At 40.1% G+C, this 16,788-nt stretch overlaps 1 protein-coding gene across 1 annotated transcript in view; it reads left to right on the forward strand.

Annotated features, from left to right (window-relative positions):
• Nucleotides 1-16,788, forward strand: part of PCNX2 (pecanex 2) — a 152,839-nt gene that overhangs the window by 50,468 nt on the left and 85,583 nt on the right. The window contains 3 exon segments of the mRNA XM_042446562.1: nucleotides 253-344; nucleotides 3,688-3,797; nucleotides 8,624-8,720. Coding sequence (XP_042302496.1) covers nucleotides 253-344; nucleotides 3,688-3,797; nucleotides 8,624-8,720 — 299 coding nt within the window.

The following is a 16,788-nucleotide window of genomic DNA, read 5'->3' on the forward strand; positions in this document are numbered from 1 at the left end:
TTAAAATGACTGAAAAAAGCAACATTAGTCTTGTGGTTTAATCTAATCTATGTTAGGATATTGTTTTTTCAGATTAACATTTTGGGCTATCAAAATCCAACAATTTATCTCCTTTTATTATCTAATTTAACTCATCCAAGCAAAACAGCTTGAGACTAACTTGGAATAAGTTGACAGAAATATTTAACATTTTTGATTTGTTCCACAGTAACTATATCCAGAGGGAAAGTAATGTTGATTTCTGTGTTTCAGCTGCTGCTGGGATGATATCTTCACTCTACAGTATTTCCCGAAGTTTTATAGTTGTGGTTGTTCTATATTTATTCTGCTTCAATGCAGTAAAGGTAAGGAACACATCAGCATCTATCATGTCTCTAGAATCAGTTTATACTCAGAGATTTGCATCCATGATGTGCTGATATGTATAATTTCCCTTCTCACATAAGGGGTGGCAGTCTTACAAATTGAGTCATTGGGCATATGCACATACATGGAGATCCGTCATAAGACATTGTATATACTACATGGTGGAAAAGAGGAGTTTGTGCCAATTCCTCCATCATGTAAATAAGGTTGTGTCTGTTACTGTAAGTAAACTTGAGCCTTGGGTTTCTTGTGAAGTCAGAAAAAAGAGCAGTGAAAAGTGGATGGAGCTGGCAACTCTGTATGGGCTTAGGAAGGAGAAGAGGAGAATTTAATGCAAATACATTCATTTTTATGGTTTTGGGCTCTCTGAGGGATAGCTGAAGTTCCAAATTGTCTTTTTTGGTAAATAGCATTAAGGACAATCCTTTTAAACATGTTCTGCCATTTGCACATCTTTTCACAAACCAGTCATCTAAATTACACTAGGCAGGTGGCTTTGTAGATAAGCAATCTTGCCTATAGGCTAGACTTCACACTGCTTTGAAATATGCTTAAAAGGCTACCCTGAAGTTGGAGAGTGCTGTGAGAGTGCTGTGAGAGATTTACAAGATACTGCTGCAAATTACAGCAGACTTTCTGTTAACACAGAAAAATTACACCTAATTTGAATTTTTATTACCCTGTCCTTCTTGAAGATATTCTTAAACAGAATAATTAAGTGTACAAAAATGAAACCACTTAATTCATCTTCTAACCTTAGTTAACCTGGTATTGGAATTTACATACCTCTTTATATAATATGAAAATGTGTGTTAAATCTAATTCCCTCTAAAATGCTTATAAATATTTTATTGCCCATTTAGGATATATTTACAGCTCAGAAGCACATGCTGACAGATCAGTAGAAAGGACAGTCCCATTGCACAGTACTTTGATGCCTATATTCTCTGTGGACAATGGATCGCCACTTTAATCCTGTACACCAATGCAGGTCTCACAGAGAACTGAGAATTATAAACAGTGAAAGAACTCCTGGAAGATGGAGATGGACAGCATTATTTAAAAAAAAAACCCACAAAAAGCAAAAGCTATTTAAGGGCAGTTGGTAGTAATAATTTTCAAAAAGTAAATTGGAAAATATAGTTGCATTTTAAAAATAATGTTGTAAGGTTCTTCTCATTCCATTTCCAAAAAGATGATGAGGAAGAGAAGTGGAAAAAAATTGTAATGAGCAGCAATAACAGCTGAATGGCTTCCATGTGAACAACAGGTAATAATATCAGTGAAGTTTAGAAAGGAAACATAAGGTGAAGAGAAGGATACAAGATGCAAAGAAGGACATATATGTTCACTTTCATATAACATTCAGCAATATGAAATGTAAAACCCAATAGGATTAAAACAATGGAAATAATATTTCACGTTAGTGCAGAACTGGCCTATACTAAATACCAGGTGCTGTAAGCTGTATTTCAGAGAAAGGAGCCAGTAAAACCCTCTCTGAGTATTCTTTGCCTGAGAAATCCCTATGGAATTGATGGGGTTGCCATAAATTGATGGGCAATGTGAAGACATAAACACACACAAAGGGCTGTGATTGCAGCCAGGAGCATTATTAGGGCTGCATCCCACACTCCATATATTCCACTTGTGCCTCCTATAAATCCAGTGCTGTGCAGATGGAGTTCCGTTCATATAATAAGACTTCATGCCCTCCCTCCTCCATCCTCTCCCACCACACTTCCCAAATTTGCTGTGCAAATGATACAGAGATGGATAATCCAGTCCACCAGTAGATTCCATTCTACTGACACATGGATTGCATGTTATATAATCCCTTGACCATTTAACTACAAATCTGTCACATATTCTAAGAATATCTCTACAACCATAACAGATAGAAATTTGATTTTAAAAAACTGGAAGGGGAATTCTGTGGTCAGTACTGCACTCTCCAGCTTTTCCATATTTCTTCATAAAGTAATAGCAAAACCTGCTGTTGACATAATAAAGTAATTTGAATAGGTTTTGGAGATAGACTACAAATTGACAAATCCTTTGTGAATTAGATATGCTTGGAAGGTTGATATTTTTTAACAACAGCAGGAGCTGGGAGCTTTGAAAAGCATTTTTAAGTTTTATGCTGCTCATTATCTAATGAGTGATCATAAGATGATCATTGATGTCAAAAAGAATGTATTGTAATTTCCCTTTATGGTTTCCCTTGGAGATATGATGTCAGCTATTGACTGAATCTTTCCTTGGCTATGCAGAGAAATTAGTTAAATGGCAGCAGAGAAACACTCAAATCTCAAAGCAGGCATATTAGAAGCATGAAAGAAGGACATGATTGCCCTTATACTAATGAACTACTTAATGCTGAGATATTTTGAGCCAATTTTTACGTGCAAACAATTGGCTATAGTTGCTGGTTAAAAGACAACTCTATGGAGGCAGCTTCATATTGTTAGCTCTTGGTGTGAAGCAGTTCCCTGTGCCTCAGCTGTGCCTGCATAACTGTTATTTTTAGTTTTAATTTAATATCCTTGGTTTACCACAAGGAGCTGTTATTATGTGGTTGTGGTGGTGTTCAAAACTGAAGCTGTTATTCAGAACGACCAGTGAGGCAATCAAAATCTATATTGAACAAGTGGGAGAAGACATTGGGTTGGATCTAGATCTGCTGTTCTACCAACAGGAGAGCTCCTTCCACTCATGGAAATTAATGATCTTGTGAATGGGAAGAAAGTAGATGGTCTATTTCCTCTCCCTTGTGCAGCTTGCAGTGACACTGTGGCAGATAATCTTTTCCCCTGCTGGATTGGATAGCCAAATCCTGCTGCGTTTAACTCTAAATGCAAACCATTACTATCAAGTACTTTGAAATTTCAGAATTAATATCAAGTATTTTGGAATTTGTCTTTGAAATGACTTCATGCCATTGTATTGGATGGAACTGGATTTAATTAATTTTAATTGGGATTAATCAATTTGCTTCTGAATCTGCAGGTTTGGAATAAGGGTGGAAAATCTGATTTTCATGTAATTTTCTTTGTTTTTTGTTTTTTGTTTTTTTTTTTGCTAATTAGTAATTTTAAAGATAATGTGGTTAATATAATTATGTAGTGTATTTGAAACATGACAGTTTCTCCTACATTAGACAGATTGGGATACTATGTAATCTTTTCAATATGAGTTGTAAAAGGAACTGAGATACTCTAAATTTAAGGGCTGTGGCACTGTTTAGCTTCTTTCCAAAATGAATTTTAATTTATAATATCAAATCATTCTACCTCCCAAATCCACTTTCTCTTTTTGTAGGAGCCATGGGATGCGCAACACATTCCTGCCTTGTTCTCTGCTTTCTGTGGCCTTTTAGTTGCACTTTCCTACCATCTGAGTAGGCAAAGCAGTGACCCAACTGTTTTAATGTAAGTTGGTAACAAGTATTATTTTCATCTCTTTGCTGCTATGACTCATATTTATACGCCTGTAAAATAACATTAACTGAATTGTGTGATTTTTATTTATGTACAGTAATTGGTTTTTTTTTAAAAAAAATATGTTGTTGTTTTATACCTTTTATTATTGGATGTTGTTTTATTATTGTTATTGTTATTTGGGATTTTTTGTGTGTGGGAGGGAGGGATAACGGATTTTATTCTGTATTGTATTTTTTTTACCCTTGCTGTAAGCCGCCTCAATCCAGTCGGAAAGGTGGGATATAAATTTATTATCATCATCATTATTATTATTGTGTGTGTTTATGCAAATGCTATGAGAAACTCCTGCAATACTGGTGTACATGAGCAGTTGGAATCACATGGCTCTCCAGATGTTGTTGGTATCCTAGTATTCCTCAACACTGACTATGCTGGCTAGGGCAGCTGGGAGTTGCAGTCCAACATTTGGAAGGCATTATGATTCTGCTCCTGATAAACATGCAGGAGAAAAGATGAAGCGGGTTTTTTTTAAAAAAAATATTTTTTCCACAAGGCCCTAAAGCTTAACAGAGGTAGCAATAATAACATGGTCTCATTTGAACAGTTAATTGATGTTTTGCTTGAAATATGACAAAAGAACAAGCTATTGTGAAAAGCACCGTGAAACATGAAACACAAGGTTACATGATCAGTGTTGGAAGCGAGGGCTACATGAGTTGATTCTTATCAGTGAACAGTGAAATGTCTCCAGGTTTGTTTTCAAGTGATCGTCCAATGGACTCCATTGGTAGTTGTTCCTGGAGGAAAAGACAACCATGCTTGTTGTTATTGTGTGCCTTCCGGTCATTTCCAGTTTATGGTGGCCCATAATGCCACACTATTATGGGGTTTTCTTGGCATAGTCGGCTTTCAAGGCCAACTTCCATGGTTTTTTGTGGGTTTTTCGGGCTATGTGACCATGTTCTAGAAGATTTTCTTCCTGATGTTTCACCAGCATCTGTGACTGGCATCTTCAGAGAATACTTGCTTGGAAAAAGTGGGTCTATATATACTGTGTGAGCCTGGGAATGCAGGAGTGATTTGCATGTGTATTGTTCTGTGCTGATGGCAGGCCTCAGGCTGGGAAGCTAATGCAAAAGAGAATATTTGTCTGGTTCCTCATGTCACTGTTTAAAAAAATTTTGTCATCATTGGTGCAAAATATAACATTTTTACCCATTTCAGAAATATTTTAGGAAACCCAAAATTGACCAGTGTAGTAAAAACAAAATCCAATAAATTTTATGAAAGTCCTTCTCAGTTTCTAAAGAATCAGTGTATGCAGGATTAATTCTGTTCAAATTTAAGGCTATGACAACCACAACCAACCTAATGTTATCACTCCTCAGCCTATTTTTAATAAATGCCACCTGAACAGGTTTAACCCAAGCTGAAATGACTTTTTGCAATCTGTTGGCCAAGATAGCTGTCAATGCAGACAGCCAGGAAGAAGCAGCCTCTTGCTGTTCTGGCCGTAATTGGCTGGGACCGTGCTGACAGCACAGCCTGCTCCCAAAGCGAGATACTGATCAATAGGTAGCATGGTAGGTATGGCCTTTGTCAGGTTTAGGGATCAAAGTTATGCAGGCATCATTTAATGATGAAGAGAGGGAAGCAGATTCTAAGGCAGGGGTAGGCAACCTTTTTGAGCCGGGGGCCGGGTTGCTGTCCCTCAGATAACTGGGGGGGCCGAAGCCAAAAAATAAACAATCAAATAATTTTTTAAAAAATTAAATAAATAAATAAACCGGGACAAATGTAGGACAACATTTTCAAATGGTGGACACTTTTTTTAAAAAAAGTGGAGGACACGCAAAAAATTTGCTGATTTTAAAAAAAAATGTTAATATAAATGCATGTTTCTGAGGCGTCTATAGACAATTGCCCCCCCCCTTGCCCCTGCGCGCGAGAGGCCAAAGGCCCCAGCGGCAATCAGCGGCAGGACCAGGCTGGGGCCGGTCCCAAGGCCTCGCCGGGCCGCATCCGGCCCACAGGCCGCAGGTTGCCTACCCCTGTTCTAAGGTAATAATTATAAAACTGAAGCAGCCTTGGGATTGAGTAAACATGGAAAAGTTTTATACCATTCCATTGGAAACTCATCTGGACAAGGTGCTTTCCCATTTTTCATATTTAGAATAACATTGGTAATTTCCTGCAGATACTAAGGTTCCAAAAGTTGCTGATGTTGTGATACATCCAACTGTGGAAGCTTAATATAGAAGTAAAAAAGCCTCCATATCCTGCTGATATATTTCATTATCTGTCCTGTAATGATCACCTTAAGCAACAGCAACAATGTATTATTATTTCAGCTATTACAGATGAAAGCAATAATTTATATACATCTTCTATAGATATACATTTATAGTTCTTAAATTCCACTCATATCAGGAGCAGGAATCCCTCCACTGCCAGAGGAGAAGGAGAACAGGCAGGCTGGCAGAGGTGGAGGCAATAGCATCTTCAACTTGTCAACCACCTGAGAAGGTGGATGCCCCAGTGGCAGTACCTATACCTTCCCCTGCTCCCTGAAAAAGAGGAGCACACAGAAGACTTCTGCCCACTAGTGAATGAATATGGGGTGATGGTGACTCCCCCTACCTACTCCTCCAGAGGAAGGGGAATGTGATGATGACAGTGTTCTCATCAGGAAAGGGTTAGAAGTTGAGGCAGCCATACTCCATACCACAAACAAGTTGTAGAGGACAGCATGGTGCAATGCCATCACTCTAGAATAACAGTGACCTTGTTGGGTTGATGAGAAAGTGCCCTCCTGTCAGAAGTAATCATCTCATTTAGACTCATAGCAGAGTTGGCCCTCACCACATACTGGTGCTATTATGTGTCTTCAAGTTGATTCTGACTTACAGCAACCTTATTATAGATTGTTCTTGGTTTGGTTTCCCATTGCCAACTTCTTAGCTTGAGAGAGTGTGATTTGCCAGTTTCATAGCTGAGTGGATATCTGAACCCTGGTCTCCCAAAGTCTTACTTCAATACTCAAACCACTATGCCACACTGGCTCTCAGGAGAGCTTGGGCCTCCCCCCATATGAAGAACTTCTAAAATCTGTATTAAAAAAGGCCTTTTAACACTTGCCAGAAAGTAGGCAGAGGTAAAACTGATCTGATTTCTTTAGAAATTAAATTTCATTATTGGGGGACTGCCTAGTAGGCCATATTTTGTGCTCCCATCAACCTTTCCTCTTTGGGTGGGTGGGAAAGATTCTGTATGAGATTTTAACTATGGGAAGATTTGTGTAGGAGGAAATTTATTGCAGAACTTTTCTTCCATTTAAGCAAACTTAGACCAGGTTGGTACACCATGATTCATGTTGTGGGATGCTCAAGTCTGAACAGGCTTTGCAACAAATGTTGCTGTGTCCCACAGGCCTGAATGAGCAACTGCTATTTCTCCTTAAAATTCCAAAAAACACATATATGCATTTACTTCATTATGTCATACATTGTTTTCTTTAATTGTTTTTAAAATGAAGTTCTTGCCTTTTTGCTTTTTGCTTAGGAATTTTGTGTCCTTGAAATCATTGCTTGGTTGCCTTGTACAATTTCTAATCTCCTTTAATACCTTTAATCACATCTCGGCAGTTTGAATTACTCTTAAATATCTTGTTTAGGATTAAAACACTTTTTTTTCTGATATTTAAAAGGCATCAAATATTCATGCAATAACTATGATTAAAGTGCATAATCCTCCCCACACCCCAATTACTTTGAACTAAATTAAAGGATATTCAAGGGATTGGGAATAAAGATGGAGAAAAAAGTAGAAACATAAAGCTACATTTGAAATTAGCATATTTTCTACTTATGTAGCTGTTTCTAATATTTAACATGTGACTGCTTGAAAGACAAAAGAGACTAAAATTGAGAGTTATTTCTCACACATAAAGACATCCCAATTAAATGCACAGATTCTTTTAGGTGACTTAATGTAGTATGTTATGTGTATGTGTGTACATCTGTGTGGATATACTTATGTCTGTATATATTTAAGGGGCAGTGAGAGATTATATGAAGGTAAACTCAGTCCGTGGCAATAATAATGCATTTGCCTTGTATTTGGTGTATACACATAAACACATTGTGCCAATTGGTCCTGAACATTCACTTGCAGTGCATCCTAAAATACAGTCTGACCCTTGTATCCAGGAGGGATACATATAAAAACTGCATATAATAGTGAACACTTTATTTTCATTGAAAGCTGATCATAGAATTGTGATGGAGGATTTCCAGATGCCTCCAGAGACCTTTTTTTTTACTAGACATGGGTTATCGATCCTGCAGATATGAGGGTTGGACTATACTTCCATGTTTTATTATTATGACCAGTGGCAACTCATGAGGCAGTATGCTGGAGGCTACCAGCTTTTGCAGTTGATCACTAAATTGTGTTTATGGCTATCATAATTGCAGAAGAACATTTTCACAGGCTTTGACTATAAGCATCTGGCAGCACTCATGGAAACACTGTTGTCTTACAATGTATTCCAGTAGGGATGTTGAATCTTCTCTGTCACACAAAGGCACACTAGACATTTTCTTCCTCCCAAAATGTTTTATTTATACTATAAAATGAGAATCTAGGTGGTGCTTAAAATTGAGTGGATGAATCCCATTTAGTTACCCAGATGGCCTAGAAATTATAGACACTAATGTCTAGGTTGCTTTCCTCTGAGTTTCTCATTACATATAAATAAGTAATTAACAAGCTGGCATGTGAAATATCCTAATGAGGTTTTGTTTTTAAACTAGGTCTCTCATTCAGTGTAAATATTTTCCCCACCTTCTGCATCAGCACTTGGAAGATTCACAAGCAGATCCACTTCCTGAGAAGATGAGAGAATCAGTGGTAGGCTTCCCTTATTTATTTTTTAAAGCCTATATGAAGGCACAATCTGAAATTCCACAACCATGCTGTGATGTTATTTTACGCACACAGTGTCAAAATGTCTGATCAAATTATTTAAATCTCTGGCAGAGAAACAAGTCTAGGTAGGGCTGTGAATTGCTTCAGATGAAATCTTTGTTGAATGACAGAGGCAAATTTTGTGGATGAAACAAGAGTTTGCCTTTCTTACTCTTACATTCTGCCTTGGGCAGGAAGAAGAAGGCCTCTGGAATTCTTTAATGCTGAAGGAGGCTGTGAAATTGCACAATGAGTGGGAATGTCATTATGGACTGGGAATGAAGACTGTGTCTTTCATGTGAAACGTTTATATGCTACTCAGGTTTAAAATGGATAAGTATTTGGGTTGTGAACATTTTTTACCATTGTAAGGCTCTCCTTTTTATTCATATCTGCACAGTGACCACATGTGTACCCTTTTAATCTTTTTCACACTTTCACAAATTAAATTGCTCTTCCAGGCCTGTTATACATTTACTGGAGGAAAAGTACAGACATGATACAAGTACCTGAATTTGCATTTACCATAGTTTGGTGGTAAAACACATGCTCTACCTGAATAAGACTCCATATTCAATCCCTGGCATCTTCAGGCAGGACTTCCTGGGCGGGAAGTATCTGAAACCCTGGAGATTGGCTACTAGAGCAGAAATTGTGTAGGATAAGTTTTCCAGTTCCTTGGCAGGACTAATAGCACCAGGGAGATATTTTATATGAATTAAAAAACTGTGTGTGTGTGTGTGTGTGTGTAAGGGGTTCAGAAATGCTTTTTTTGAAATTGAAGCACTATGTGGATGCTTTAAACTTAAATATAACTACATTTGGGAATCTAATCAGTTCTCCCAGTTTAAGTCACTTTTACTTGCATCTCAGATAGGGTACTCTAACATCAGTGTTTCACTCAGTGACAACATTTTTGCAGGGCTTTGGACATTCAGAGAAATAGCAACAAAGACTGTGATTCATCTTTCTTTTTTAAAATACATATGTAAATGTGAACTTGTGCATTCTAAGGGCAGTTGGCTGGAGGAATACAGTATACACACACCTGGAAATCAGACAGAAGAAATGAAAGTGTTTTTGATCCACATTTGATACAAAAGGCACCAGAAGGGGAACAACATACCCTGTATATGCCATTTCTTGCAACTTGTTTGAATATTTGAAGCCACTCTTGGTACAGGAGTATGTGCAGTTATTGAGATCTCTGCTCATTTTCTCATCTTTTTTGATGAAAGATGTTTTCAACATGTAGGTAGTCTGAAAATGAAGAGAAGAGATAATTCACAGTATAAGGGAATGGCTTCTGTTTTTCATACCAATCAAATAGGAGCCAGCTCTGCTATTAGGGAAAGTGAGGCATGTGTCTGATGCTGCTGGTTTGGGAATGCACAGCATATTGTTATTCCTCCTCCTCCTCCTCCTCCTCCTCCTCCTCCTCCTCCTCCTCCTCTTCTACTACTTCTACTACTGTTATTTCCAGTGTGAAGAGGAGGTGTTCTGTCAGATGTCATGGTGGCGTCCCAGCTGAAGGGCAATGAGTATCTTCTGGTTCTTTCTAGGCAGCCAAATATCTTGCAAACACATGGGAATTTTCCTAAATTAAAGTATACTTTCTTAAATATTTATCAGCTGTACATTGCACATTGTACATAGCAAAGTATTTAAGAAGTGAAGAGTATTCATTTTCAGTTGATCCCTCAAACCCTTTTTAGCTGAAAATAATTGGCCATTTCCTTAAGATGATGTAAGGAATTCACTGCAGGAAATAAATTTCTGTGATTTTCCCATCCATATGAGCAAAAACATACAATGCATTTTCCAGTGATCTCTGCTCTTTTTTTCTTGCTTGAATGGTCTTGTAGCAATTGTCAGACATGGTAACTAGAATTAAAATGTAGCTATGTTAGGATAATTGACCATTCAATTTGTGGATGAAACTTCCTAGCCTTATAATTAATTTCATAGGCATCTGCTACATAACCAGCAGCCTGAGGTTATACATGTTTTACATTCAGGCCCAACTTCAGTCCTGGCCTTTAAGTATCAGTTGTTGAGAACTATTAATTTCAAAAGGTTTGTGCAGAGCCCACTCCTTCTTTAACCACAAATGAAGAAATCCACCATTTAATCTCTTGGGTATGGTTGAAGATCTTTATGAATAATTTATTTATGGTAGCATAGGAAAGTGAAAGTATATTTTTTTCAAAGTCTGATTTATCTAAAATCACAACCCAGGTTATTCTCCCATCAGATTTCCCATTACTGTTTTTGCCCTCCCCATATACAATGTGCCAAATTCATAGCCATACTCTGCGACATACGAGAGTAGGTGGGAAATCCTGGGAGTTGTAAGCCACATTTTAATTTTTCCAAGCTGTGCTGATTTGTAATGCTAATGATACAGCCCCTCCCCTGACACACACAAATAATATACAGTGCAGTAGTAACATGTGTTTGGCTCTCATCTTGATCTGGATCACACTTCAAGTACATATGTGCAACAGATGTCAGTCTCCATTCATGCATAGTCCAGAAAGATTGCATGATTATTTGTTTCCTTTATTTCCTGCCTTTATCGTAACATGGGACCCGTAGCAGCTTACAAAAGCCTTCTGTACATGGCTCTTACATGCTGTATTAGGGTTGCCATTGTTATTTAATTCTGTTAATTTCCCCTCCAAATTCTGTATGTGAATTTTGTCGGCTGGAGGATTTAGAAGAAACCTCCCTACCCTACCTTCAGATGCAGTCAGAAGTGTATCTGAGGTCACTCAATATTTGTTACCCAATAGTAAAACCTGAGATATATAGCATAATAATAACAGATCAAGTTTAGACTCAGAGGAAAGAACTGAAGATTGAAGGAAGGAATATCAATGAACTAAGATATGCAGACAATATTATACTACTAACAAAAACCAACAAAGATTTGGAACAATTACTAAAGAAAGTCAAAGAAGAAAGTGATAAAGCAGGATTAATGTTGAACTTTAAAAAACAAAAATAATGACTGCTGAGGATTTACATAAATTCAAGTTAGATAATAAGGAAATTGAAATAAAGACTTCCCATATCTTGCATCAATCATTGATCAGAATGGAGATTGCAATCATGAATCAGAAAAGACTGTGACCTGGAACAGATGGGCCAAATGAAGCAGCATCCAGCCACTTTGGAGGTGTGATGTTCAAACGACACATGCCTCCAAAGCAGCCTGAAGCTGTGCTCAGGTCCTTTGGACCAGAGCAGAAAGGATCCAGAATAATCCAGCTCCTGGTGGCACAGGCTGCAACGTGTGTTCACAGCCCATTCGGGGAGCATGCAGTGTGGTCAGTAGGGGCCTGACCTGCTTGCAGCCAGAGCAGATTCAGGCCACTCTTTCACACCCATCTGCTCCAGCCCTGCAAAGGGCAGCTATGAAAGAACTAAACAAGATCCTTAAGTGTAAATATATACAACTGGACACTATAGTTAGGATTGTCCAAACCATCACATTTCCCATCACTATGTATGGCGTGTGAGAGCTGGACAGTGAAGAAAGCAGAATTCATTTTGAGATGGGCTGGGGAACAGTTTTGCAGATACAGTACTGTGGATGCATAAAGACAAACAAATTGGTCCTGGAAGAAACCAAGCCTGAATTCTCCCTTGAAGCCAAGATGACCAAATGAAGGCTCTCATACTACGTCACATCATGAAAAGATATGACTGACTAGAAAAGACAATAATACTAGGAAAGGTGGAAGGCAGTAGAAAGAGAGGAAGGCTGCATGTTAAATTTTCCTCCAAGTAGCTCAAAGAAGCATATATTTCACTCCTATCCAGTTATAATATCACAACATTCATGTAAGGTTTCTTCAGTATGAAAGAGTCTCGTCCAGCAGAGCTGTTTAAGGTGGTGAGGGAGATGACGCAGGTGCCCCCTGCACCAAATCCCTTACTTAACCTGACGACGGCCTGCTGTGACGCATTTAACAACTTCTTTGCAGACAAAATCTCTCAGATAAGAGCAGACTTAGAAGCCACCATTGAAACAGAGTCGACAGGCGAGGCGTCCAGTGACTCCGCCGATGTAGTTATACTGGATCAGTGGCAATCTGTGAGTACCGAGGACGTGGACAAGCTGCTTGGTAAGTTGAGGAAGACAACCTGCCCTCTCGACCCTTGCCCATCATGGCTGGCCGTTCAGGGGGGGGATGTATTGATGAGACTCCTCACGGATATCATCAATGCGTCCTTTAGGGAAGGACATGTTCCATCTTGTCTAAAGGAAGCGGCTGTTAGGCCGCTTCTGAAGAAACCTTCCCTGGACCCCCTGGATATGAGAAATTATAGGCCTGTGTCACTGCTGCCATTTTTGAGCAAGGTGGTTGAGAGGGCGGTTGCTCTTCAGCTCCAAGCTGTCTTGGATGAAGCCGATTATCTAGACCCATTTCAAACCGGCTTTAGGACAGGCTTTGGGGTTGAGACCGCCATGGTTGCCTTGACCGACGATCTGCGTCTGAGCATTGACAGGGGTAGTGTGACCCTGTTGGTGCTCCTAGACCTCTCAGCGGCTTTCGATACTATAGATCACGGCATCCTCTTGGACCGCCTGAGGGGGTTAGGTATCGGGGGCACTGCTTTGCAGTGGTTCCGGTCCTTCCTCTCGGGTCGGTCCCAGAGGGTGCTGCTCGGGGACTGTAGCTCCAGTAAGAGGAACCTCACTTGTGGGGTTCCTCAGGGGGCTATTTTGTCCCCGATGTTATTCAACATCTATATGAAGCCGCTGGGTGAGATAATACGGAGTTATGGTGCTGGGTGTTATCAGTACGCTGATGACACCCAAATCTATTTCTCCATGTCTCGTTCGTCGGCCACGAATTCCAATGGCATCTCTTCTCTCAATGAATGTCTTCAAGCGGTAATGGGCTGGATGAGGAAAAACAGATTGAAACTGAATCCAGATAAGACGGAGGTGCTCACGGTAGCGGCCCCGAAACCAAGAATTGGGTTGCAACCTCCAGTCCTGGATGGGGTCACACTCTCCTCCAGTGACTGTGTTCGCAGTCTGGGGATGCTCCTCGACTCGTCGCTCCTGATGACAAATCAGGTAAATGCTACCGTCAGGAGCGCCTGCTATCAGCTTCGGCTGATATGCCAGCTGCGCCCTTTTCTGGAAGTAAGGGACCTCGAAACTGTTGTGCACGCACTGGTAACCTCACGCCTGGACTTCTGTAATGCACTCTACTTGGGGCTACCCTTGTGCTTGGCTCGGAAGCTTCAGCTGGTACAAAATATGGCAGCCAGGCTTATTTCTGGTACATCTAGGAGGGACCACATTACTCCGGTTCTGAGGTCCCTCCACTGGCTGCCTATTAGCTTCCGGGCCCAGTACAAGGTGTTGGTTATTACCTTTAAAGCCCTAAATGGCTTGGGTCCAAGCTATCTCAGGGACCGCCTCCTCCCGTATAATCCTCCCCGCACTCTCCGGTCCTCTGGGAGGAACTTACTGCAGCCTCTAAAATCTAGGCTTGCGGCGACCTCCCAGAGGGCATTTTCTGCTGTCGCCCCCAAACTCTGGAACGACCTGCCGAATGAGATCCGTCAGTTGACATCATTAGACAGCTTTAAAAAAGCTGTCAAGACGGATCTCTTCCGGCAGGCCTTTCCAGATTAACCATCCCGGCCTGGGCTCCCTGATCCCCTCTTTCCTCTCATGGCCCCATCTTCAGTGATGGTTGAGGATCTCCAGAGGGACACCAGGGTTTTTAGTTTGTTTTAACTATATTTTATGTTTTGATATTGTGTTTTTAATCTGTCATATTTTTTAATACTTTTATAAGGAGGGGAGGGATTATAATGTTTTTAATTTTATATTTTACTCTGTTATAATTCACTGTTGTCAACCGCCCGGATTGGTTCGCCACAGGGCGGTATACAAATAAATATTATTATTATTATTATTATTATTATTATTATTATTAAGAAAATGACTGACTCAAGGTGAGCTGGATGCAAATTCGAACTCTATCTTGACAATCCTAGACTCACTCCACTGAACCAATGAAGCACAGCTTCTGTACTACCCTTTCATGACAAAATTTAATACAGAAATAAATAAAAACTGATTGATTGGTTTTATTGTCCATATTGTGGCAGCATCTTTTAAAATTTTTACACTGAATCCTTTTTACATAACCACAGTGAACATTTACAGTCATGAATACTTTTACAAGAATTTTACTATTTTACTATTGTTGTTGCTGCTTGTCACCTGCCCTCAACATGACCTCAACTCAAGGTGATCCCATGAATTAGAAACTCCCAAGATCCCTGTCCTCAACCACTCTGCTCAGGTCCTACAGGTTCAGGGTTGTGGTCTCCTTGATTGACTCTATCCATTTGGCCATCCGGGGGGGGGGGGGGGCACACTATTAGGCTATTACTGAAGAACATAATTAATGCTTCTTTTAGGGAAGGCTGCCTTCCACCTTGCCTCAAGGAGGCAGTGGTTAAACCACTTTTAAAGAAGCCTTCCCTCGACCCCCTGGACAGAAACAACTACAGGCCTGTCTCATTGTTACCATTCTTAGACAAGATAATCGAGAGGGCAGTCATCATTCAATTCCAAGCAATCTTAAATGAAACGGATTTTCTAGATCCATTTCAAACTGGATTTAGGGCAGGTTACGGAGTTGAGATGACCTTGGTCTCCTTAGTTGATGATCTCTGTCTGGGCACCACCAGGGGAAGTGTGTCTCTGTTGGTGCTCTTGGACCTCTCAGTGGCCTTCGAAACTGTTGACCACAGTATCCTTCTGGAACACCTGAGAGAATTGGGAATTGGAGGCTGTGCTTTGCAGTGGTTCTGGTCCTACCTCTCAGGCAGATTCCAGATGGTGTCACTTGGGATAGTTATTCAGCCAAGAGGGAGCTCATTTCTCCTCCAAATGCTTGTCTTACTTCGGTAATGGATTGGATGAGGGAAAACAAACTCAAGCTGAATCCAGGTAAGACGGATGTATTCCGGAAATGGAGTTATACAAATCAGTTCTGGATGGTGTCACACTGCCCCTGAAGGATACTGTTCTCAGTCTGGGAGTGTTCCTTGAGTTGTCTCTCCACCTGACGGCTCAGGTGGATGCAACGGTCAGGAGTGCTTGTTATCAGTTGATATGCCAGCTGCACCCCTTCCTGGAGCAAGAAGACCTTGAAACACTGGTACCTCTTGGCTCGACTTTTGTAACGTGCTCTACATGGGGCTACCTTTGTGTCAAGTTCAGAAACTTCAATTAGTTCAGAACATGGCAGCCAGGTTGGTCACTGGCACTTCAAGATCTGCTCATATCATGCCAGTCTTAAAATCCCTCCACTGGCTGCCTATTAGTTCCCAGGCAAGATACAAAGTGTTGGTTTTAACCTTTAAAGCCCTACATGGCCGGGGTCCTGACTTCTTGTGGGAGTGCCTTTTCCCATATCATCCTCCCGCACTCTCTGTTCCACTGGGAAGAATCTGCTCCAAGCAAAGAGGACTAAACTTTGCAGTGACCCAGCGTACCTTTTCAGCAGCTGCTCCTATACTCTGGAACGACCTGCCGGATGAGACCCTTCAAATTACCACCTTGGAGTCCTTTAAGAGGGCCATTAAGATGGATCTCTTCTGGCAGGCCTTTCCAGATTAGAACATCTTTCTGCCTCTCCCGCCCCCCTTTTCGTGGAACTCTCATTGGTATCTCTTTCTAGTTTAATTCCAATTGTATATTAATGGTTCTATACTCTTTCTAAGTTTAATTTCTTTTTAGTGTTAACTGCTTTTAAGATTGGGATGAGGAATGGGGTTTTGCATTTTTAAGCATCTTTCTTTTAACTGAATTTTGCTATTTTTACTGTTGCAATCCCCTTGGATTCCTTGAGATTAAGCGGAATATAAATAAATTAATTATATTATTAAAATCTTTGGTGGAGTGGGGAGGAGATAAAGTGTGCATTTTGATTTATGTTTTTTGCATGAGAGCTGGCAGGGGTAA

This window comes from Sceloporus undulatus, chromosome 1, assembly GCF_019175285.1.
Source record: "Sceloporus undulatus isolate JIND9_A2432 ecotype Alabama chromosome 1, SceUnd_v1.1, whole genome shotgun sequence".
NCBI classification, from domain to species: Eukaryota; Metazoa; Chordata; class Lepidosauria; order Squamata; family Phrynosomatidae; genus Sceloporus; species Sceloporus undulatus.